Below are 22308 nucleotides of genomic sequence, written 5' to 3' on the forward strand. Positions count from 1 at the left end.
TTCCATGCAGCTGATTGGACGATCGGTGACTGACTGTCTTCACAGTGGCGGGAGCTGAAATAAATCCGCAAGGTAAACACTACCATCCATGCTGCGGAGCGAAGTTACTAATGTCACTTGGTTCCTTGTGTAGACATGAGCAAGTTAAGGTCTGTAGTGAGCAAAGGGAAGGGAGTCGGACAGGAGATGGTAGAAAAAGCAAAACCCAAGAGGAAGAAGTCAGCTCCTGCAGTGAAAGAAGGTGGGTACTTCATGCAAAAGACGAACACTTAATTCATCCAAAAACAATGTGTGAGCTTTAATGAACCTGCGCAGTGTTGTCTATCGGAGCCTGACTGGAAACACAGCTGCTGCGTTTGAGGTTTATGCAAAAACTAAATGCTTTTAATCTATCAAACACATCACGTATGGATGGACACGCTCGTGAGTTTTTTTCAGTCATGTCGCTAGAAGTAACTACAGAAATGATAAAGCACATCTACAAAACCAAGATGCAGATAACATTTATTATTATTTGTTAAGCAGTTGTGAAGTATTCACCCCCGTATCTTGTTTGCTCATTAGTATAACCATTATGTTAATAATCTTTAACTCAGAGTATTTACAGTTACAATTATGAGAACACCTGACAGATATGAATAAATTGACACTTTCTTTGCCTCCAAACGTGATTTCATCTCATAATGTTCATGAAACACGGAAATGGTTGCTCTGAGCACAACAAATATCAAATGAAGTGAGTCCACCCTTTGCAGTAATTACAGCAGCATCTCTCTGACATAGTATCAATGTATTTCCTGAGAACTTCAGCACTAATGTTATCCCATGCCTTCTACAACTCAAGCCAAAGGCTTTCCTTTGAATGTGTGTTTGAATACAATAGATCTGTCCAGTTTATTCTCCAACTCGCCCCAAATTTGCTCAATGGGGTTGAGGTCCAGACTTTGAGGGGGCCAGTCCATAATTTTTAATGTTCCAACAGACTCCTTCTGTCGCAGGTTGTTCCGGCAGTAATAAGAAGAATGTTTTCAGTCATTGTCCTCTTGGGAAATAAATCTGTGCCTAATAAGATGACTCCCAGATGGTACTCTGTGCCTCACCAGAATGTTGTGGTATACTTTCTTATTCATGATGTCATCAGTTTTCACTAAGTCACCTGCTCCTGAGGCTGAAATGGCATTTTGATATGCTTCATTTGTCTGTCTGAAAGTTTATTTTTTCTACCTCTCCTCTTTTGGTTCTGGTGTGAATTGTTGGCATCATGGCAGCTAAAGTCTACCTTACAGTGCTTGGACCTCATCTCAAGCCCTTGGCTATGCGGTGGTAACTCCAGCCAGTATCAAAAAGGGCCTTTATTCGTGTTCAAGACTACTTCTAGAGTCTTTGAATTTATACCACTTGGTGATGTGGCCTCAGTGACAAAACCCTGATGTTCTGGGGTGGAGCTAGACTCTCAGCGCAAAGGGGGCGGAGCATCCTCAAGGGGCCCTTCTGATAGTCAAATTTACAACTGTAAAACAGCTGATATATTTTCTCCTTTATCTTATCAGTAAAAAACACATTCTTACTTATTGATCCAAGACAGCCAAAGGCAACAGGTTCCTTGTCGAGTTCAAATGTTTCAGCTGCACCAAGGACAGCACACAGCACTCTACTGAATTGATTAATGAATGGTTTAGCACCGACCCCCATGGACAGAGACAGGCAGGAACATTGTCCAGTACTGTTTTTCTCAGGAATAACATAAACATAAAACAGAAGATAGGCACCGCGGTTTAAACGCAATTTCAAAGGAAGTCTACAGCACCTCAGGAGATGACACCTAGGTGCCGAGATCCGTTAAACATGTCAGTTAAACATCAGTGTTAGGATCCATGGCACACAATGAATAAAATTAATTGACCTAATAGACACCTGAAAACACATTACAACCACAGTCATAACATAGGATTCATTAATAAACATGGCCAAAATATATAATTAAACTTGGGCTACCTACAGTGGTACGATGTAGAAAAAAAATGCGCAGTCCATTTGTAGTCTCCAAGGCAATTATTATTGATTTGTTTGTAAACATTTGAATTATTTAGCAGTGTACCTTTACGTGGGCATACGTTGAGCATGGTTGTGGTTTGCACGCCTAAGCTTAAAACATTTCATGGGCCCATCTTTAAACATAAGATAAATCATTTTGAATGGTCATGCCGGATGCGTTTTCAGGTGTGTTAATCTGTATATGGATTTCTGGGGATTATTAACTGAACAATAACGGGAGGTTGCTTTAAATTGAAAATAGATGTGTATGTGAATGTTTTCTAATCACAACACCGACTTTAGACAGGGACAGACATCCGCTGTTTCGGTCCTGTCAAAACAGTAGCTCAGTAGGGGGCCCCTGCTGAACGTGGGCCCTGGGGCAGCCGCACCCTCTGCCCCCTTGGTCACTCCGCTTATGCTGATGTTACTAATCACTCAATGAGCAGGGTAAGCCTTGTACATTCAAAAGAATCACACAGATGTATCCTAGACTTGTGCATCACCATCAATTTAACCATGATCACACTTGCAGTGATAACATATCCTTCTTCTGTGAAGGAACATGATTGTGTGATAATGACAGTGAGATAGGCCTAGCTTCTTTTCTGTAAGGAAAATGACCTAAATCTCCTTATGATAGCTCTATTCTATGGGTAATAGAGCCTGATGATGACTTTGTAGGTATTTCATTAATTTTATGGGTATTTTAATGGCCAATTCAACCAAACAACTGAAACCTCTTAAATATGCCAAGTGTTCTAATAATAATCTAAAGTTGTTGAAGTTTGAATGAGAATGATTTTTATGTACTTTTAGAGAAAAACACAAACGCCACATCACTGCCCACATACCATACTTTCCCTGATCCTGCTGATGTTGTCCGGCTGCGCTCTGACCTCCTCAACTGGTACGACAAAGAGAAGAGAGAGCTGCCATGGAGGACTCTGGTAATCAGTTTTGTCTGTCCTTTTATTTCTTTATTTAATGACATATTATTATGAAAGTAAAGGCAGATTTGTAGTAAGTATGGTTCAGAGTGAAACAGTACATCTCATCTTGTTAACAGAAAGTTCTCATGGCCACTTCAATGCAATATATTATGTGTCGTTGCTATTCTGTTAGCTGGTTGGAGATAGGCTTGGCAGTTTTTTTTTAACCCTGCTGACTTCTATAACTAATGAATACCTTGTATTCTTGCACAGGCTATAACAGAATCTGACCTCAACATCAGGACATATGCAGGTAATGAAAAAGTTCTTGTCAATATCAAAATGTATATTTAACACTGTTTGATTCCCTTTACAAGACCGTTTCTTTTTTGTATAGTCTGGGTTTCAGAAATCATGCTGCAGCAGACCCAAGTTGCAACAGTAATAGACTATTACAACAAATGGATGAAGGTAGGCAACTGTTTCTGTAACATTTAAAATGTTGTGATTGTTTGTCATGTGATATTTGAACGTCTTCCCTCACTGTGTTCCAGCGGTGGCCCACTGTGCAGGATCTAGCAGCTGCTACACTGGAGGTAATGATTTAAAAGCCATTACTAGAGATTATTGTGATTTTTGATAGTATTGATTTTAGATCAAAAGTGTTTATTGTATTCATATGTAGGAAGTGAACCAGATGTGGGCAGGCCTTGGTTATTATTCTAGAGGGAAACGACTGCATGAAGGATCTCAGAAGGTCAGTGATGAGCTCAAACTGATGCTACATACTGAGATTGTTCTCTATGCTACATTTACTCTCAGCTTGGTGCACAGTGGAAATATTTATAAAAAAAGACTCAGCCCAATAATGTGAGCTGTTGACAAACAGTGTTATTTGTAGTAAATTGTATCTCTGGTCTGTTTCAGGTGGTGTCAGCGCTAAAGGGACACATGCCTCACACAGTTGACAGCCTGCTGAAACAGCTTCCTGGAGTGGGACGCTACACTGCTGCAGCTATCGGCTCCATCGCTTTGGGCCAGGTGACTCATTATACACCTTACAACACCTGGAGAAACACGTCTCAATAGCTGCACTGCCTTTTTAATCCCCAAATTTCTGTTGCCTAGGTTACTGGAACTGTGGATGGCAATGTGATTCGGGTGCTGTGTCGCCTGAGGGCCATCGGAGCTGACAGCACAAGTCCTGCAGTAACAGAGGCACTCTGGTCAGATTCAACTTCAAACTGTTGATTTCAAAGAACCTGAGTAGCATGTACCTTTAAACATATCAGTGTTCAATTCATGTTGTATTTGCTTGCTTTGCACAGCTATTTAACAGGGGATTGGATATTAACTCTCAAGCAGAATGTCTAAATCTAGACATTATAGTTTAATTGGATTTGAAATTAGGTCACTTGACAATATTTGAATGTGAAGAGAACCCTGTGTTGAAAACTGAAAAATATTAAACTTCAAAATTGGGCATCTAATGAATCTAAATCTATCTCGTATCAGTGTGGTTTTAAAACTAGTTTCAAAGCAGCATAGTTTTTAAACTTCTCCAAATACCGTCTCAAAATGCCACCATTTGCACTCTTTCAGGAGTATAGCTAACAAACTAGTGGATCCTGACAGACCTGGAGACTTTAACCAGGCCATGATGGAGCTGGGTGCACGAGTCTGCACCCCGAAAGGACCTCTGTGCAGCCAGTGTCCCATACAGACTCACTGCCACTCCTACAGCAAGGTAAGAAACATGCCATGTGCTAAAGCAGTGTGAACAGGCATGCTTTATTTTATTGTTAACTTGCTAAAGAACTTCAGCACTTAATAACACAAGCTAAGTGCTAACATTGAGTTTAAAACCTTGTATCATGATAGTAGTCATACGGTGTTTAACCGTGCAGGTGCACATCAAACAAGAAAAAAACTCCCAGAAGCTGTTGGGGAAGCTTGACAGGAAGCCGTCCACCCTGCCTGATATAGAAGACTGTAGTAAGTGTCCTCACAGACCTCCACACACCTTCATCTGGACGTGATTTCATATTAAAGGGTTTTCTTGCCTCTCTCAGTAAATAGTGGGACATGTACGCTGTGTCCCTCTGAGCCCTGGAACGATGAGTTGGGTGTTCAGAACTTCCCCAGGAAGCCGGCAAAGAAGCCGCCTCGTGTTGAGCGAACTCTGACCTGTGTGGTGATCAGAGCAGGAGAGGGGGGAGAGGACGAGTATCTGCTCACACAGAGACCAAATAAAGGTCAGTATGGTCAACACTTTAACAGGTCACATGTAGTTTATATTTCTACTAGATTTTTTTTCTCACTGCAGCTTTAATTATGATTAATCTTATAAGGGCAAACTTTAAAGATGTATTAAATGCAGGAAATAAAAATCAAACTGTAGAAGGAGGTCATGTTTAGTGCACTGCATGAAAAATATCAACACAGGATATTTGAATACATAGGATGAGTCAAAAATTACAAATGTTTAAAATACAATAGAACTAGATTAAAAAATAATGTGCGTGCGTGTGTGCGTGCGTGCGTGCGTGTGTGTGTGTGTTGACAGGTTTGCTAGCAGGCTTGTGGGAGTTCCCAAGTCTTCTGCTGGAGGAGAAAAACTCTGATGTGAAACAGAAGAGGGCGCTGTGTGCTGAGATCAGCAGGATACTGGGAACTAAGTTGACTGAAAGCCTCCTCCAGTATGTGGGAGAGGTGAGCTGCTTATGTATTATACATTTTCATATGCATAATAAATCTCAATAGGAACCCTGTTTGCAACATCTGATGGATCATTGATTGGCTATTTGCAGGTGGTCCACATCTTCTCCCACATCCACCAGACCTACATGGTTCACAGCGTATGTTTGAGGGACAGTGATGCACAAATGCAGAATGAAAATGCACAATGGCTTACCAGAACGGCTCTGCAGGAAGCCGCCGTGTCCACAGGAGTGAAAAAGGTTTTTATTCTGTTCACTGTGTGTGTGGAGTCATGTAGGTCAGCGGTACCTGCTGCATCAGGAATAGACTGATGCAGCACAAAGAGCAGGGCTTTTCAACAGAGATGCTTTTTGCAGTTTCCCTGAATCTCATTACACGTTGTCACTACTTTTCAGAAGGGGGCTCCAGTTAAAACAATCTACTCTTATTGATACTGTGCTCAAAAAGTTAGGTGTAAAAACTAAAAGGATTCTTGTTATTGTGAGTCGTATAACTGAGTTTAGAGCCCGTGGATGTACAGTTAAAGCTGAGTGTTCACTTGATTGTGTAAAGAATCTGAAAAGGAATAAACATGTCATGTCTCCTGCAGATTGTGAAGCTTTGTGATTCTGTAGTTGGCGCCAAAGAACAAACCTCCAAGGTAAAGCTTCTCCTGACTTCTATATACTGAAACATTGATCTCATTCTATAATCCTGTACTAAATAATGATGCTAAAGTCATCATTTGTCTCTGCTTGTCTGACTCAGGATGGAAAAAGGAAAAAGCTCACTGATAAGAAGAACGACAAGAAACAACCAACCCCCAAAAAACCCAAACTGGATGCAGCTAAAGGGGGCAGCAAACAGCTCTCCCTCAACTCCTTCTTTAAGACAGTAAAAGAGGAATCAGATTGATGCATGGGAGTGTCCATCATCGTGCCTTTTCATACATAGGTGCCTATTTTGCCCCATGAAGGTATTACTTTAGTGCCACATTTCCATTACTCTGAAAAAAAGTTTGTTTACAATGACAATTTATGTCATGATATTCCTGTAGAGCACTTGGAAGTGTTAGAAACCTATAGTTGATCATGTAGTTGATATTTTATGAGTAGTTCTAGAATAAAGTCACTTATCTTTTTATGTCAAATCTATACATGCTTTTAAACTGAGTGTAAGATAAATATATTGTTTATTATCACAAAAAAATGTTCTACTGGTTGGCAAGAAAGTCACTGTGTGATAAAGCTCTGAAACCATGTTATGGCTTGTGTGAACTGCTGTTTATGTTGAAATCAAGCACACTTTTTCCCATATTATTTTTCATCATAAACATGAACTGCGTTTTCATGAAATTAGTGTAGCTTTTACAATATCAGAATTACTATCTTTCTACATAAAGGTTACTAAAATTAAGTAATGTCTCAGGTCAGAAGTATTGTAGTTTATATGATGTATGTATGTATGTATCCTAAAGTCCTACATTCAATTAAATTATTATTTTGGAAAAGTAGATATAACTGGAATTTTAAATTCGCCCTGTTTTGTATCGGTTTTATAGTTTTAGACAATTGTACATAATTAAGGAATGCTAACTTGATACTGCGTCATCGTGCGTCATACATCATCAGTGGACTTTTAACTCTTGGTTTACTGATAATGATTGGGATTTTGCACTTCAGCTCAGTCTTTCTTTGAATTTAACTGTTATTAATATGAAGCTTTATTGTTTTTTGATTTGAAACAAATACGAATAGACTTTTAGGTCTGCGTTAGTTTGTAAAATTGCCTCATTTGTCTGTCTGGCTAGCTGGCTATGTAGCTTGCAGCAAGCTGGTGGCTATTGAAATTTGATTGACATGGATTTGCATTTATCTCGCAAAAAAAATACACTACATACGATACATCGAAATAAAAAAACCTAAGCAGAATATTTATAGTACAATGCAAGGGCGAGTTGGTCACATTACGGGGGGGATACAGCGCCTCTTGCTGGGCTGAAAGTGTAACAAATGGTTCACAGTAGCGCCAAATGTGTGGAAAAACAGGAAGTGAACCAAAAAGCTATTGATCATCTTCACTACCGTTCAAATTATCTCAGCCAGTGGACAAACTTTGGCGTCTTTGAGCATTTCTGTTTCTGGTACAGCTGTTTGGTCCAGTCTGTCCTCAGTTAACACAGAAGAAGCGAAGAAGAACGAAATCTTGCTGCACGCGGGAGGGGCTAAGAGTTGAACTTTGTAATACTTAGTAGTAATTGTTTCTCAATAAGAGTGCAAAGGTCCTGTAGTGCTGTCACTAAATTTGGAGCGTTTTGCCAGGTGTGCATCGGTGAGTGCATTTTGTGTCTGTATTAGTCTGTGCAGATTTGTTTAATATAGCCTGTCATTCATTCGTCATCTTTGTTTTCAGATGGCTTCTGCATGGCAAACTGTCCTCTCTGTGCACCAGAGAATAGTGGACAATGGAGGTATGATGCTGATTATTTTTTACCATCATGTTCAGTTCATTAGCTTGAGTTTTGCAGCACATTTTCATTTATAGAAATGATTCCCAGTTTGAATAAAAACACAAGGCAGTGTGTGGGAGTTGGGAGCTGCAGATGTGCTTCTCAGCTTGCCTTCACAATGAATGCTTTGTGGCTTTTCACATGATTTGCCACCATAACTGTGTTAAACTTCTATTATCTTGTTACACTGGTAGACAGAGGAGTTGGAGTCACCAGAATACAGGATTAATACGGACTATGTCAGTATCATACTTAAACTCCCCCTTTAGTTTTTTCCTTGTCATACAAATATTGTTTGTGTTAAGAAGAAGAATTTGGTGCCAAAAACTTCAAAAATGACTGCAAACATTGTACAAATTTGGCAGCTGCAACCCTAATTCCAAAATAAGGTTGTGATACTGTGTGAAATATTAAGAACATTTTTTTCTTGCAAATTATTTTAGTCCTATTGTAACTGAAAATAGCGCAGACAACATATTAATTGTTGAAACTGAAAAATATTATTGTTATGAAAAATATATGCTCATTTCTAAATTTTATGTCAGCTACCTATTTCAACAATAGGCACACTTACTGTACAGGAACAACAATACACTGGAAAAAGTGGTGATGCAAAAAAAAAAAAAACACATGGAGGAACCTCTCCCTACCAATAAGGTTAATTGGCAACAGGTTAGTAAATGACTGGCTATGAAAAACATCTAGAGAGGCTTAGTCTCTCAGAAGTAAAGATAGAAAGAGGTTCACCACTCTCTAAGAGATGAGGTGAGCAAATAGTCCAAAAAATCAGCATGCAATTGCAAAGAAAATGGGGATTTCATCATCCACAGTACATGATATCATTAAAAAAGGTTCAGAGAATCTGGACCAATCTCTGTACAAAACGGACAATTCCAAAGAAACAATACTGGATAGCTGTGATCTTTCGACCCCCAGACAGCACTGCATTAAAAACAGACATGGCTCTGTAGTGGAAATCACTGCATGGGCTCAAAATCACTTAAAAAAACATTGTCTGTGAACACAGTTTGTCCCTGCAACCACAAATGTAAGTTAAAACTACCATTCAAAGAGGAAACCATATACAAACATGATCCTGAACACAGATCCTGAAGTAGGAAACTGTCATGTGGTCTGATGAATCATAAATTGACACCTTTTGGAAGTCATGGATTTAGTGTCTTTGTCTCAAAAAGGAGCCACTCAACTTATCAGGGCACCGTTTAAAAGTCAGCATCTGTGATGGTATGTGTATGCATAAGTAACCATTGCATGTGTAGCTTACACATCAGGGAATGCACCATTAATGCGAAGCAATATTGAAAGGTTTTGGAGCAACATGTGCTGCCATCCAGACTATGTCTCTTTTAGGGAATACCTTGCATATTTCAGCAAGACAGTGCCAAACCACATTCTGCAAGTATTAAAAGTGCATGGTTACATAATAGAAGAGTGTGGGTGCTAAACTGGCCTGCCTGCAATCCAAACTTGTCCCACATTAAAAACATTTAGGCCATCACGAAACAAATATGTGACACAGGAGACGCTGAACTGTTATGCAGCTGAAATCCTATATCAGGCAAGTAGGGGACATTTCATTTCAAAAGTTTATCTTCTTGCTTCCCAAATGCAAACAAAGTGTTGTTTAAAGAAGAGGTGATGCAACACGATAGTCCCAACTTTTTGTGAAACATGTTGCTAGCACCAAAGTCAAAAGGAACATATATATCATTGTTTAATTCAGTTTCAACATTCGATTTGTTTTCTTTGCTCTGTTCTCAATAAAACACAGGGTTCACATTTTGAAAACCATCAAATTCTGTTTTTGTTAACATTTTACACAATGTTCTTACTTTTTTTGGAACGTTTGTTGAAATCACTGCAGTAATATATTGATTCATTTTTTTTCAAACCGGCCAGTAAGTCCCTGACATAGATTACTGTTATGTTCCAGATAAGAGGACAGACCCGTGGCTGCTGGTCTACTCCCCAATCCCTGTGTCCCTCATCTTCCTTGTATACCTGTGTGTGGTCTGGGTCGGCCCTCGTCTGATGAAACACAGACAACCTGTTGACCTCAAAGTCGTTCTCATAGTTTACAACTTCGCCATGGTTGGCCTGTCTGCCTACATGTTCTTTGAGGTGTGTTTGTGCTGCTTTGTGTTGAAACACAATCGACCCTGAACACAGTACTGATGGAAAGACTTAATTTCTCTTGACTGTTTTGAGTACTTCCAATTGTGTTTATTTTCTCAAAAATGCTGCTTCCTCTTTGGTATTTCTGGTTCATGATATAAGTATTCATATTGATGTGGTATTTTTTAAGTAATTGTATTACTACTTAACAGTTCCTGGTTACATCCTGGCTCTCAAACTACAGCCTCCTCTGTCAGCCTGTAGACTACAGCACCAGCCCGCTCGCAATGAGGGTGAGTGATCTGAAACAAATGTCATCTGAATGTGTTTGTGCAGAGATCTAATGAAACAATATAAGTCTGGGAAATTATTATGAGTAAAAGAATCCTTCAAGATAGCTGATGATGCTATTTTTATGACAAAATATACAGTTTTTGAATGAGTAACATGTAAAACTCCTTCATCCAGATGGCCAGAGTCTGCTGGTGGTTCTTCTTCTCTAAAGTCATAGAGCTCAGTGACACGGTACATTGTATTTCTTGATACATTTGACCTATCAGTGAAAACTAAAGGTGCAAGAATGAGAAAATGATAATTCAACAGTCTCCTCCTCTCCTCTCTTTGAGCAGTTCTTCTTCATCCTGAGGAAGAAGGACAATCAGGTGACTTTCCTTCATGTTTACCATCATGCCACCATGATCTTCAACTGGTGGGCGGGAGTCAAATATGTAGCAGGAGGACAATGTAAGTCAAGTATTTGAAATAATCTTAGATGTTATATTCATACTGATATGGAAATGTATTATACATCTTGTGCATTTCTTTAAAGTAATTTTAGACACATAACCAGTCATGTTTTTACACTGTGTGAATTGACCAACTGACTCACTGAAGGTAACACTGAATCAGTCCCAGATTCACCGTCATACTGCTCAATAATCTCCATGTCATCAGCTGTGTATAAATCCTGAGCCGATAGTAGTCCCTTACACTATTCATTCCTTTTTAATGTGACTTGTTTGCTTCAGTACCCAGCTATTATTTCAAGTTACATCTCTAGTAAAAAAAAGGCTTTAGATTAAGTTTCAAAAGCAGCTCAGCAGGGTAAGAAGAATATACTGAAATACAGACAGACACACCGCTAAAGGGGATCTATGGAATAAGAACAGCACCAGTGTTGTTTTTTTAACTGTAAGAAGGAACAAGTGCTCCAGTAAAACACTAAACGAGGCCAACACAAGCGTGCAATGTGCAATAACATTGTTATATTTTGGCATAATGACATGGAGTGTAATAGATAACAACAAATGTAGAGTGTTGGCTCTACCTCACAGTTTTTATGTCTATCTGCTGTCCTTTGTGTTTAACATACCTGTGTTTGCAACATGTTCCTTCTTAATCCAAAAATAAGTCAAAGCATTTATTTTTCACATCTAAATTGGCACCAATTCATCTGGGGTTAGCACACAGCCAGCTTGAGCTGCATGTGACTTCATCAAACTGATGTGAAAGCATGGCCATTACACTCAGGCCGCCGTCTTATATTTAAAATTAACCATGTCGAGAGAGAAAGTATTGCTTGATTATATGAAATGGCTTTTCTAATTTAGTGCAATAAATTCAGTCGTTCACGGCTTGCAGTGTGTTTATGACGAATGCTCATATTATGATAACAATGATATTGCTATTAATTGCTCTGCCCTACACTAAACTTCAGTTTGATAAATAAGGGTTATCATTGAAAGTGATGGCAGAGTCAAACACTTGTGTTTGTGTTCATTTGATGACTGTTTATATTCCAAGAGGATCAGGCATTCAGTTTTGTCCCCATGCACTTAAGCAGGAATGATGTTTATTGTGTCATGCTGTGATGGTGTCTTAATCAGAAATACAGAGTCAAAAAACAGAGATGCTTGTCAAAATGACACACAGAGGAAAAACAAATTAAACAAATAGTACGTCCAAATGTATCTTGGTTAAAGAAAATTGTCATATTTATTCAAATAAACCATTATCTCAATGCTATCTAGCCTGTTGCATACCAAGAGCAAATTTATACACAGAGTCTATTTTAACTGAAAAAAAAAAAAGTATAACATTTATAAGAAAGTTATTTTTTTCATTCTGCTGCATGCCCACTGATCATCTATGCTACTTGACTACATTTTATTCAGTAAACAGTACTCAACCTTTTTTTGTTTTTGTCTGGTATGATTAAAAATGTGTGATCGTAATCTAACAGCTGCTCTGAATGGTTTTACCCATCCTGCAGCATTCTTCATTGGCCTGGCCAATACATTTGTCCACATAGTGATGTATTCTTACTACGGCCTGGCTGCCATCGGTCCACACATGCAGAAGTACCTGTGGTGGAAGCGATATCTCACGTCCCTGCAGCTGGTGAGTCGTGATTTAAAGCAACTATAAATATGTAGACTTTTTCTCAGTGAAATAATCCAATACAACCCTCTCTGCCTGTCCTCCCAGGTGCAGTTCCTGCTGTTCCTCCTGCACACAGGCTACAACCTGTTCACAGAGTGCGATTTCCCTGACTCCTTTAACCTAGTGGTGTTTGGTTACTGCGTCACCCTCATCATTCTCTTCAGTAACTTCTACTATCAGAGCTACCTCAACAGGAAGAAGCAGAAATAAGACTTTATGAAGGAGCTGACATGACTGTGTGACCAAGTCATCAGCCTGTGTCTGCAGTACTAACCAGCATCCACTAGAGGGAGCAACATGCTCACAGTCTGAAGGTTTACTCAGTGCTCGGCCAGTTGAGCTCTAACTGAATAGTTGACTGAATTACAAATACCATGAAGGATCTGTGTAACTTAGGCATTTTTGGTGAGTTATAATGAATGGCAAATGCGTCATGATGATCATACAATTATTTATTTCTTATTAGAGAAAGGACAAACATTCAAATGACTGATGTAAACAAACTGTACATTTTTTACATATAATAATAAAGTAGGTTGGTTTCTGCATTATTGCTGAATTAATGAGTTCAGGAACCTCTCCAGAGATAATTCAAGAGAACCAACACAAAAATCACAAAAATTGACAAAATACAGATATGCAAAAAAAAAAAAAGGTTTCCACTGTTACAACAACACAGCAAAATGATATATTCTTTTCTACACTTCAGTCTAAAACAGAGTGAAAAATGTAGATCAGAGAGGAAAACATGGAGAAGAAGGAGGGGAGTGTTACTATAACTGAAGTTTAAATATTGAGGCTGAAAAAACATTCTCCGTGATCTTAAACTGCTGATCTGTCCGTGTGTAAGTTTGAGCACCAGTATGAGGACATCAGAATCTGTAAAATTAATAATTCTAAAACAGAAAAAAACACTTAGTGGTCCTTTAATGAATGAAAGTGAATATAAAAAAAATCATTTTTTTTCTTTCAATTTTAAGTCAGTTAATATTGGGATATTTTTCTCTCTCACATAGAGGCTCTCACATAGAACCAAAGACATATCTGAAGGCTTATAAGTGCCGTCATGCTCGTGAAGCATTGGTCTTTTATTAAACTAGAGGTCTTGCAAGAGCAATTAAACCTGAATGATACTGGAAACACTGAGAACGTTTACAGTAGGGGTCAAGCCATGACAGCATTGAATCCTACAATTCCCATAATTCAGTTTGGCATCTTTTATTAGACGTGACCTGCCTGGTTAATAACCCTATTCTTAAAATGTAAGCTATAAATATATGCTAGTTTTAATTCAAGGTTCAATGCAAGTTTGAAACACAGGCTTGCTGTCTCAAGCTCAAAATGTTTCAGGCCAAATTTCAGTATCACTGAAATCACTATGACAGTAATATTATTATTACTACTATTACAGTAGGGAATACCTAAAAAGAAAAAAAAATGTTTAGGTATTAAAATTCTTTAAAGCTTTCCTCAATTTTTTTGCTTTTTTGTTATGTAACTACTCCATAAATGTACCGGTGAAAATGATTTGAATAAGATGAGTGAGAAAAACAGTTTAAAATTGTTGCGTTAAAAGACACAAGTAGCTGGCGCTCAGACATTTTCTAAGGGGATATGAGTCAAAGAGTTTCGGACTCTGTAATAATCACTTGGTTGGACTCTTAGGAAATGAGAAGTGAGATACTTTGCAGTGTTCGTCTGTTTCTTTCAGCTGGTTTCTTGGTGTGATGTCTGTGGAAGCATTATAACAGTAGAGTACTGGAGGAGGTGTGCTGAAGTGTGCCCTGCTCCAGTGCTGCTCTATGTCTCTGTGTAGACAGAGGACATGTGACTCAGGCTGCGGTCGAAGCTGCCCACCTGGAAGAAGATGCTCTCCTCAGGGCTTGAAGAGAACTGGCACCCTGCGCTGCCTTGCAGCTCCTGGGTCAAGCTGAAACCTGGAACTGAGGAGATATGTGCAGTTTGTTTAACATTTAGATGAGATAATTCAGATCAGCTTTGTGGCATATGGGCTCTGTGTGAATGTCCTCACCTGGAGTACCTGCATTGTTGGTCGACATGTGGAAGCCATTGTGCTGATGGGAGTTGTAGGCATGAGAATCTCCTGGAACGTGGACGCCACCAACAGTCTGCTCCATCCTGTAGGAGTCTCCGAAGTGGAAGCAGCTCTGGAAGCTGCCTTGGTATTCTAGGAAATAAGGGAGGATGTAAAGGAGGAGAAGGAGAAAATAGAAACCAGACTTGATCGGCTGCCACCAGTGTCTATGGTCAATTGTCTCAGAGGTAAGTAAGCATCCTCTCCATCCGGCTGAAACCTGATTTGGATCTCAATTTTATGACAATGCTATATTTGTGTTTTAGCTAACTGTGCCAGCCCAACAGTACGTTGCATCTGTCCCAGTTGTCTCAGTCTGCATGACCGCAGGAGTCACGATAATGGGGAAGCAGTCTATCCTTGAGCACTTTTACGCAACTCCCTGACCACGGCGTGGTTTCAGCGACGTCCATGTGTAGATCTTTACTGGGAAAACAGTGTTTAAGGCATTAGGAAAAAAGGCTCTGGAGTGACAGCTGAGCCTGCCATGTTAGGGCGCTGAGAGACAGCTGAGTACATGAGCCAGCATTTTCTTGGCTAATTCAGCGCAGGGAAAAGGCTTCCGGCATGTGGTTTTCCCTGGTCTGTCTCTACAACTCTAATCTCACTCCGTCCTAAAAGCACTCTGACGGAGCTGCGGGGCCGAATCGCTGCTCTGAGAGACAACTTCCTCCCTTTTGGGCCTTTCATGTGGCTGTGTTAGTTCAGTACGCATTCAAAAGAGACACAGACTGTTCTTGTGTGTATTCAAGTGATCTGACACTTGAATCCCTCATAGGAAGTTATATGAAAGTAATACCCGCTACATGTTTCTGAACCACCTGCCGCAGGAAATAAAAATCAGGATATTAAATTGAAACGCCAATGAACATTTCTCAAATCCAAGTCAGAGCAGATTTCCTGAAACAAGCTAAGCAGGATGTCTTGGGTTGGCCTTACCGTCATTGGCAGGCTGATGGTGGTGATAGTGGGAGTACGGCTTGTGTTGAGGGTGGGCATGCTGTTTCTCCAAAGGAGTGGGAGGAGGAGGAGATGTCCCTGTTCCCTTCATCCCTGGAGACAGGAGGGGACCAGACACCCTGAAGCAGACAGAAATTGTGGGTGAAACATACATTAAGACATCTAGATCCATTATCCATTCCTCTTACGACAGTGTCAGAAATGTCCCAATAAAATGCTTCATGCTTTGTAACATCCCAATCAAAGCCGGAGCTACACGCCGGCCTTTGACCACATGATTCGACAAACCCAGCAGAGCATTTTAGCGATCCCGAACACACAGAGGAAGAAACATTCCAGGCGTGTGGAAACTTGGGCTCCCCACACGTAATGGTCCTCCTACCACATATTATGATCTTAAGTCAACAAACAGCAGAGTGTGCATTCAACTAAAACCACCCTCTCCTCACACACACACACACACACACACACACACACACACACACACACACACACACACACACACACACACACTGCCCACAGTGCAGTAACTACAGGCTTTGTGGCCTATGGAGAATAAAGCACAATAGTGTTTACATTCATGACTTTTGAGAAAGAGAAATATTAAGCTGACATGTTTGTGACTTTGTGGACTCTAACGGCCTGGAGAACAACTCAAGTTACCATGCCGGCTTATTTTTTGTGGGTATTGATCATTTAAATAAAAGGTCTGATCCTGCAGTCTGAATTCTCGAACTTCTTTCTAGTGGAGTGTCCTGCCAAGTGTTTGTCAGTCACATCAACTAAGGTCACACTGTGCACTGGGAAAGCCACATTACAGAGATCAAAGAAAATACTGAAATCTTACAATAATACCAGCTGATCGTAATTCCCCCATTTAGCGTCACAGTTAAACTAGTTCAACCTCAAAAAAATCACAGAATGAAATGAAAGACTGCAGCATGCTTCAGTGAGGATATGCAGGAGCTGTCAGCAGCATCCAAGACCACGCTCTGTCTAACATCACATCATCTAACGTCAAAAGTATGCTGATATCATGGCGGTTGTTAGTTATTTAAATCTTTGTCTTTGTTCAACAGTGTGAACATCAATGGATTTCTAAATATTTGGAGAGTTACATCATGCATTTAAGGGGAATTCCATCTCAAATCAAAGTTGTACAAACATCAGAAGAATTGTAAAACCTCCTTCAGCATTGCCTCAAGCACCTGAGTCAACTTTGCATAAAAGTCCCCACTGTGGTCTCACTGGGTCATGAGGATTGAAATTCCTTATAAAATAACACAAGCCTAAAGTGAATCCCTATAAATGCATATTGAGACATTTTTGATGAATACAACTTCTTGGTGGGAGTTAAATGACAAATTAGTCACCATTTATGTCTGTACAATCACTGTGAAGCGAGAGTTTGATAAAAGTTACAAAGCCTGTAAATAGAGGAAGAAAGCTAAAATAATCTGCCCACACCTCTACAACTCAGTGATACACATGGTCTGTGTTGTAGATCTAATCCAAGCCTTATTTGCTAAGACAGGGACATTTAGCATTAGTATTTTCCTTCATCAGATCCCTTTTAATAATATATTTAAAAGTAATATATGTAACCCCCCCCCCCCCCCAAAAAAAATATAGGTAAGTTCTTTTTTGTTGGTACCTGTTTGCAAAAAGGTACCTCTGATCTCTTTGCTGGTTTTATCCAGTACATGGGTAAGTAGTGTTTTTTTACAACCTCCATTTCATCTGACACCCACCCCACAGCAGCAGTTTCAGGCATTGTTAATAACGACATAGAAATGATTCATCTCCATGCTGGTTGTCCTGTTTGCTTTTGTAAGTCATATAGAGACATCACTATATATTTCAGTCCGTTTCATAACAGGTAAAAAAAATCCTCACTGCAGCTTAAATGTTGTGCATTTGACATTAACTTATTAGGACAGCAATCCACTCCAAATCCGACCTTTAAAAAACAGAGTGGGCCAATCACTCCCAAAAATATTCAACAGCCACTTAGTGCCCTCTCATGAGTGCACATCAGGAATGCCAACACATAAACTGCTGCTGTGTTACTGTGTGCCGCTTTGCTGTGGAAGCATATGGTTTGCACTAAGCGCTATATGAATGTGATGACAGAGTGCTGCTGGAAGCAGGCGAGCCCTTAGATGACTGCTCACTGCATGCTGGCCTGGCTGGAGCCTACAAAATGACCTACTCCTTTATGCATGGGGGACGTCCCACCTGGCACCAAGTTGCCAGATATGTGTACAACATGTGGCAAATGAAGGCTGATGATGTCACACGATGAATTAACGCATGCCCTGCAATGCAACATTTTAACAGCAGGAAATACAGTATTTCCAAATTCTTAAGTGATAGTGAGACTAAAACAAAAAGGAAGGTTGTTGTAATTGCTCTATTAACTTATTTGACAACTTGTCATATATGATGTGTTCTAAAATATTAGACCACCAAACTTAATATGAAGTGATGAATAAATTACTTTTAATATCTACAGGAAAGCATTAAACAGCAGTTCAATAAAATCCTAGTAAGGAACACTTTTATTGGCTTATTGAGACTTGTATTGTCAGTATTTAAAGCTCCTGTGAGGAACTTTCAGTTTGTATCAATTTTGGCGCCCCCTGTGGAGAAACCAGTACAACTTATCCCTTTGCTGATTCTGTCCAATATTATGTCAAAGGGCTTTTTTCAAACAAAAAATCTTGTCCTGCTTTCTCTTAGAAGTCAAATGTATCATACATCAAGAATCTCTACTGTGGAAAATGTAAAAAAAATAGGCTGTATAGGTAGCGTACAGTTAATCACTTGACACCTAACCACTAGCAGTGGTCTCAGGTGCAAAAAAATAACTATTTAAAAATGGTCAACTTTTATGCTGATGGTTCTGATTTGCTTTTGTTTATCATAGAGGCATCAGTATCAATATCAGTTTCATAACCAGTTGAAAATTCCTCACAGGAGCTTTAAAGTACATTTTGTTGCTAACTCTTCTGACAACGTATCAAAAGCATACTTATTTATAATGTATAAACTGTGTTGTTAGTATATCCAAGATTTATTGACTCCCTGAAGCAATGCTTGTTACCTTTATACAAGCAGAAATAAGGTCATTTTAGCAGGAAAAGCAGATCAACACTATTCAAATGTAGGAGGGTAGGATTGAGGCCTTTTTGGGAAAAAATAAATAAATAAACATTTAACTTGTTCTGCATTGGAGGTTCTCTCTCTGAGGGCCTCCTACCCATCAATATGTTAATCTGGGTATCACATTTAAGTGCTTAACTGTAAATGTACTGCACTTGACCTCCATGTCCACCTCTTGAAATTCAGGAAGCTTGTGTGCCACCTTGTGTCAGTCCGGCTATGAAGAAGCTAGCTGTTAGCGAGCGCGGCTAATCCATGGGTTGGCACAGGCCCAGTGCGTGGCCATGTGGTCCTGCAGAGAGCAGCATTCCCTCAGGAGCTGCTGTCAGCACAAACTCAGGAAACAGTTATACTGTTCATATTTTTACAAGCTGCCTCTATGTGCAGCTAAAGTGAATCATAAGCTAATCACTGCCAGCTGCCCACAGCCCTGCTCTCGTTGGTCTCTAGCTTGCTGGCTACTCAGGCTGGAAGTATGAAGGGTATCTTTCATATTCCACATTAATCTCTAACCTGATATTCATCTTCACTGGCCATCCTGCATTACTCTGCTTTTTCCAGCCAGCCCACCCACTCCTGTCCCACAGAGATGAGAAAGTGATTTGACCTTTGACCTGTTGATTCCTAAAGGTAGAGTTTGATCGGATTTCAGGGTGAGGCAACGAGATTGATGGTCTAAATTCTAATAACTTTTAAGGAGGGTTTAGAGGTGATCGAGAGTGTGGACAGGTTTGAAAAATACCTTTTTGTGCTGTCTGCTACAGCAGACTAATTTTACCTCTGTTGCATGGTTGGTGGGATATGCAAGCATAAACATTTCTGAAGTGATGTACTTGTGGTTTACTAGACCTCACTCGTTGTTTTCTGAAAATACAACTCAGTGGCTTAAAACTTAAGTGGCTCAGTGAGTGCTCCTGTGAGTAATATGGTAAAGCTGATGTCATTCTGGGAATGGGATTTGGTGAAGTTCATGACCCAACTGTAAGCCTGAATTTGAGACAACATGTCTTGTATTGTGCTCTACAGATTATTATCCAGAAATGTTACAAAAAGTTATTTAAGGCTTGTTGTGTGAAAGGAAATCATCCCTTAGAGTCTTGGCTCTTTGTACTCCGGCGTGATGGGATGGAAAGAAAAACCTGAAGATTCATGAGCAGTCCTGCTCTGCTGCTCGTTCGTCTTCTTTCACCTGCAGCAAACTGTCCCACCAGGGAGCAGAGATCAGACTCTGTCCTCCACAGACACTGCATTCTCCACAAACACCCTCGGCCTCCTCTTCTCATCTGCTCCCTTAGCAGCCGACCATTAAGCCCCTCTGATGGATGACAGGGGCTACTTTGGCGCAGAATGGTGGGAACGCTTCTGGTTCTGGTTAGCAAGCTAAAGCTGTGCTTGAGAGGCAGACTACAGCATCCTGGCTAAAGCTAAGCTAACGCTAAGCCGACCCTGCAGGCCTCAGTGTGAGGACTACATTTAGGGCTTTGGATACTTTTAGGGCATTAAAGCTCTGTGAAAGTCCCAGAAAGATAACTACCCTAAACACAAAGGATCTATCCTTAATCACCATCCTTCTTGGAAAAATATTGATGGTAAATCATCTGAATCTTTTGTGTGAGTTAACCGTTTCTGCAGACGGGTTAATCAATGACTACGAATTAATAACAGAGTACCACAAAATGAGTTAGTGACCACATTCTGCCATGACCTACCACCCTAAAAATGTTATTGTTTGGGCTGCGAGATTGACACTCATTTTCTGGATCACAGTAGAATGATAATAGCTGGAAGTCAGACAGTGTAGAGTTACGAGCAGTGAACGTCCCCCTTCAGTGCCCAAATTCTTAATGTAGCTCTGTACCGTCCCCACTGCCACTCTAATTCAATTAGCCTGCGTCAATCACTGCTGAGGTATCAAACCCCCTCAGACTAATATTTGCAGAGGGGCTCTAATATCAATACGCAGGTAAAGGCTGCATACTCTCCCCTCTGCAATTTTATAACCACATATGGCTGAGGCAGTGAATGACAACATTTACCACCCATCCCTCTGTGAGCACAGGCTGCTGTGATGGAGCGGCCGTTTCCATGATAGTCCCTACACACAGACGCACACTCGCACACATGCACTCGATTGCCAAATGTATTTTAACTGGCATATTTTAATATTAGCTTCAGAAAAATGACACTGGTATTTAGAGAGTAAAAGGAGTCTAAATGGCCCATTTGAGCCAGAGTAAACACATTTAGCTATGAGGTCAGAGGCTGCCACACTAGAGGCAGGTTAGTTTGATAATTTTGTCAAAATGTTTAATGTCCTGCTAAACCGTTTGGGAAAAAACAAGTGCGGCACTGATATTGACTTTGGCAGCAGCCTGTATACTCAAGGCTTTAAAACATGTAAATCAAATGCTCCATCTTCAGGCTAATGTGAGTAGACGTTTCATGCCCGGCTCGTTGCTCTGTAGGTCCCTGCCACAACCTCACTTTTTTGACTCCTTACCCCACCCTCAGTACGTTACTGTGTGATGAACAGATAGGGCAACAGTGTGTGTGTGTGTGTGTGTGTGTGTGTGTGTGTGTGTGTGTGTGTGTGTGTGTGTGTGTGTGTGTGTGTGTGTGTGTGTGTGTGTGTGTGTGTGTGTGTGTGTGTGTGTGTGTGTGTGTGTGTGTGTGTGTGTCAGAGCTTTGAGGTAAAATATCTTGATTTTATGAAATTTGGAAATTTGTAAATTGCTGCAATTTGAATGCAGCGTTGTCAACATGTCACAAGCATGAAGGAGAAGGAGCTGGAGGTGGAGACAGAAAGATAAACACGAACACGGCGAGATTACTTGAAAGGCATTATGGGTACTTAAGTTACAAATGAAAGAAAAAATGGGATTCTCACTGTCCAACACAAACATTCAGATGCTTCTCATCAAGCCTCAGAAGGAGCGGACTCATGTCTCACTTTCAATATGTCCTTTTGCATGAGTAACTGCTGCTCCAGCGTCCCCTCCTCAGGTCCTTTTCACTCTTCATTCCTCTCCTTTGCTGGTAATTGTGCATGCCGTCGAGAAAGAGTCACTGCAACCACACCGTAATTTCAACAGCGTTCCCCTCCTGTTTTCAAGGCTTGAAACAACACATCACCTTCCAAATGCTTTCAGGCCGACCAAACATTTCTCTGCGGCACTCGGACGTTAACATCCAGACGGTCTCACCGCCTCGGCTCGTTGCTCTGTTTGTGCTGGAAGTCTGCTGTGCCTCACACCCCAATCACTCGCAATCATGTGTGTTTCCTGGATTACTATATGTAAACTCCTCTCACTCACACACACTCCCACATATGTGCA

General features: G+C 40.3%; 3 protein-coding genes across 5 annotated transcripts in view; 2 read left to right on the forward strand and 1 right to left on the reverse strand.

Moving 5' to 3' along the window:
- The first annotated feature begins 41 nt into the window (after positions 1-41).
- mutyh (mutY DNA glycosylase) lies at positions 42-6930 on the forward strand. 2 transcript variants are annotated; one of them, XM_034709154.1, is made up of 15 exons: positions 42-241; positions 2854-2984; positions 3240-3279; positions 3364-3437; positions 3521-3562; positions 3652-3723; positions 3894-4007; positions 4095-4192; positions 4569-4713; positions 4874-4961; positions 5039-5221; positions 5533-5678; positions 5777-5926; positions 6277-6327; positions 6435-6930. In XM_034709154.1, the coding sequence occupies exons 1-15, from the start codon at positions 136-138 to the stop codon at positions 6579-6581; spliced, it is 1587 nt and encodes a 528-aa protein (XP_034565045.1). In that variant the 5' UTR covers positions 42-135; the 3' UTR covers positions 6582-6930. The 2 variants fall into 2 exon arrangements, with proteins under 2 accessions (XP_034565045.1, XP_034565053.1); XM_034709162.1 differs by having other exon boundaries at positions 55-72.
- Positions 6931-7668: 738 nt separating this feature from the next.
- Positions 7669-13301, forward strand: elovl8b (ELOVL fatty acid elongase 8b). The gene is made up of 8 exons (XM_034709234.1): positions 7669-7997; positions 8079-8136; positions 10130-10317; positions 10524-10604; positions 10780-10836; positions 10941-11055; positions 12584-12711; positions 12799-13301. The coding sequence occupies exons 2-8, from the start codon at positions 8079-8081 to the stop codon at positions 12961-12963; spliced, it is 792 nt and encodes a 263-aa protein (XP_034565125.1). The 5' UTR covers positions 7669-7997; the 3' UTR covers positions 12964-13301.
- The window catches only part of LOC117830838 (zinc finger protein GLIS1), an 81680-nt gene continuing 72562 nt past the window's right edge, over positions 13191-22308 (reverse strand). The window contains exons 9-11 of one of the 2 annotated variants that reach the window (XM_034709142.1): positions 15788-15927; positions 14795-14941; positions 13191-14696 (exon numbers count right to left, since the gene is read on the reverse strand). In XM_034709142.1, coding sequence (XP_034565033.1) covers positions 14554-14696; positions 14795-14941; positions 15788-15927 — 430 coding nt within the window. In that variant the 3' untranslated portion in view covers positions 13191-14553. Of the gene's footprint in view, positions 14697-14785; positions 14942-15787; positions 15928-22308 lie in introns of both variants that reach the window. The other variant, XM_034709135.1, reaches the window with a different exon arrangement.

Source organism: Notolabrus celidotus, chromosome 2, assembly GCF_009762535.1.
Source record: "Notolabrus celidotus isolate fNotCel1 chromosome 2, fNotCel1.pri, whole genome shotgun sequence".
Lineage (NCBI taxonomy): Eukaryota > Metazoa > Chordata > Actinopteri > Labriformes > Labridae > Notolabrus > Notolabrus celidotus.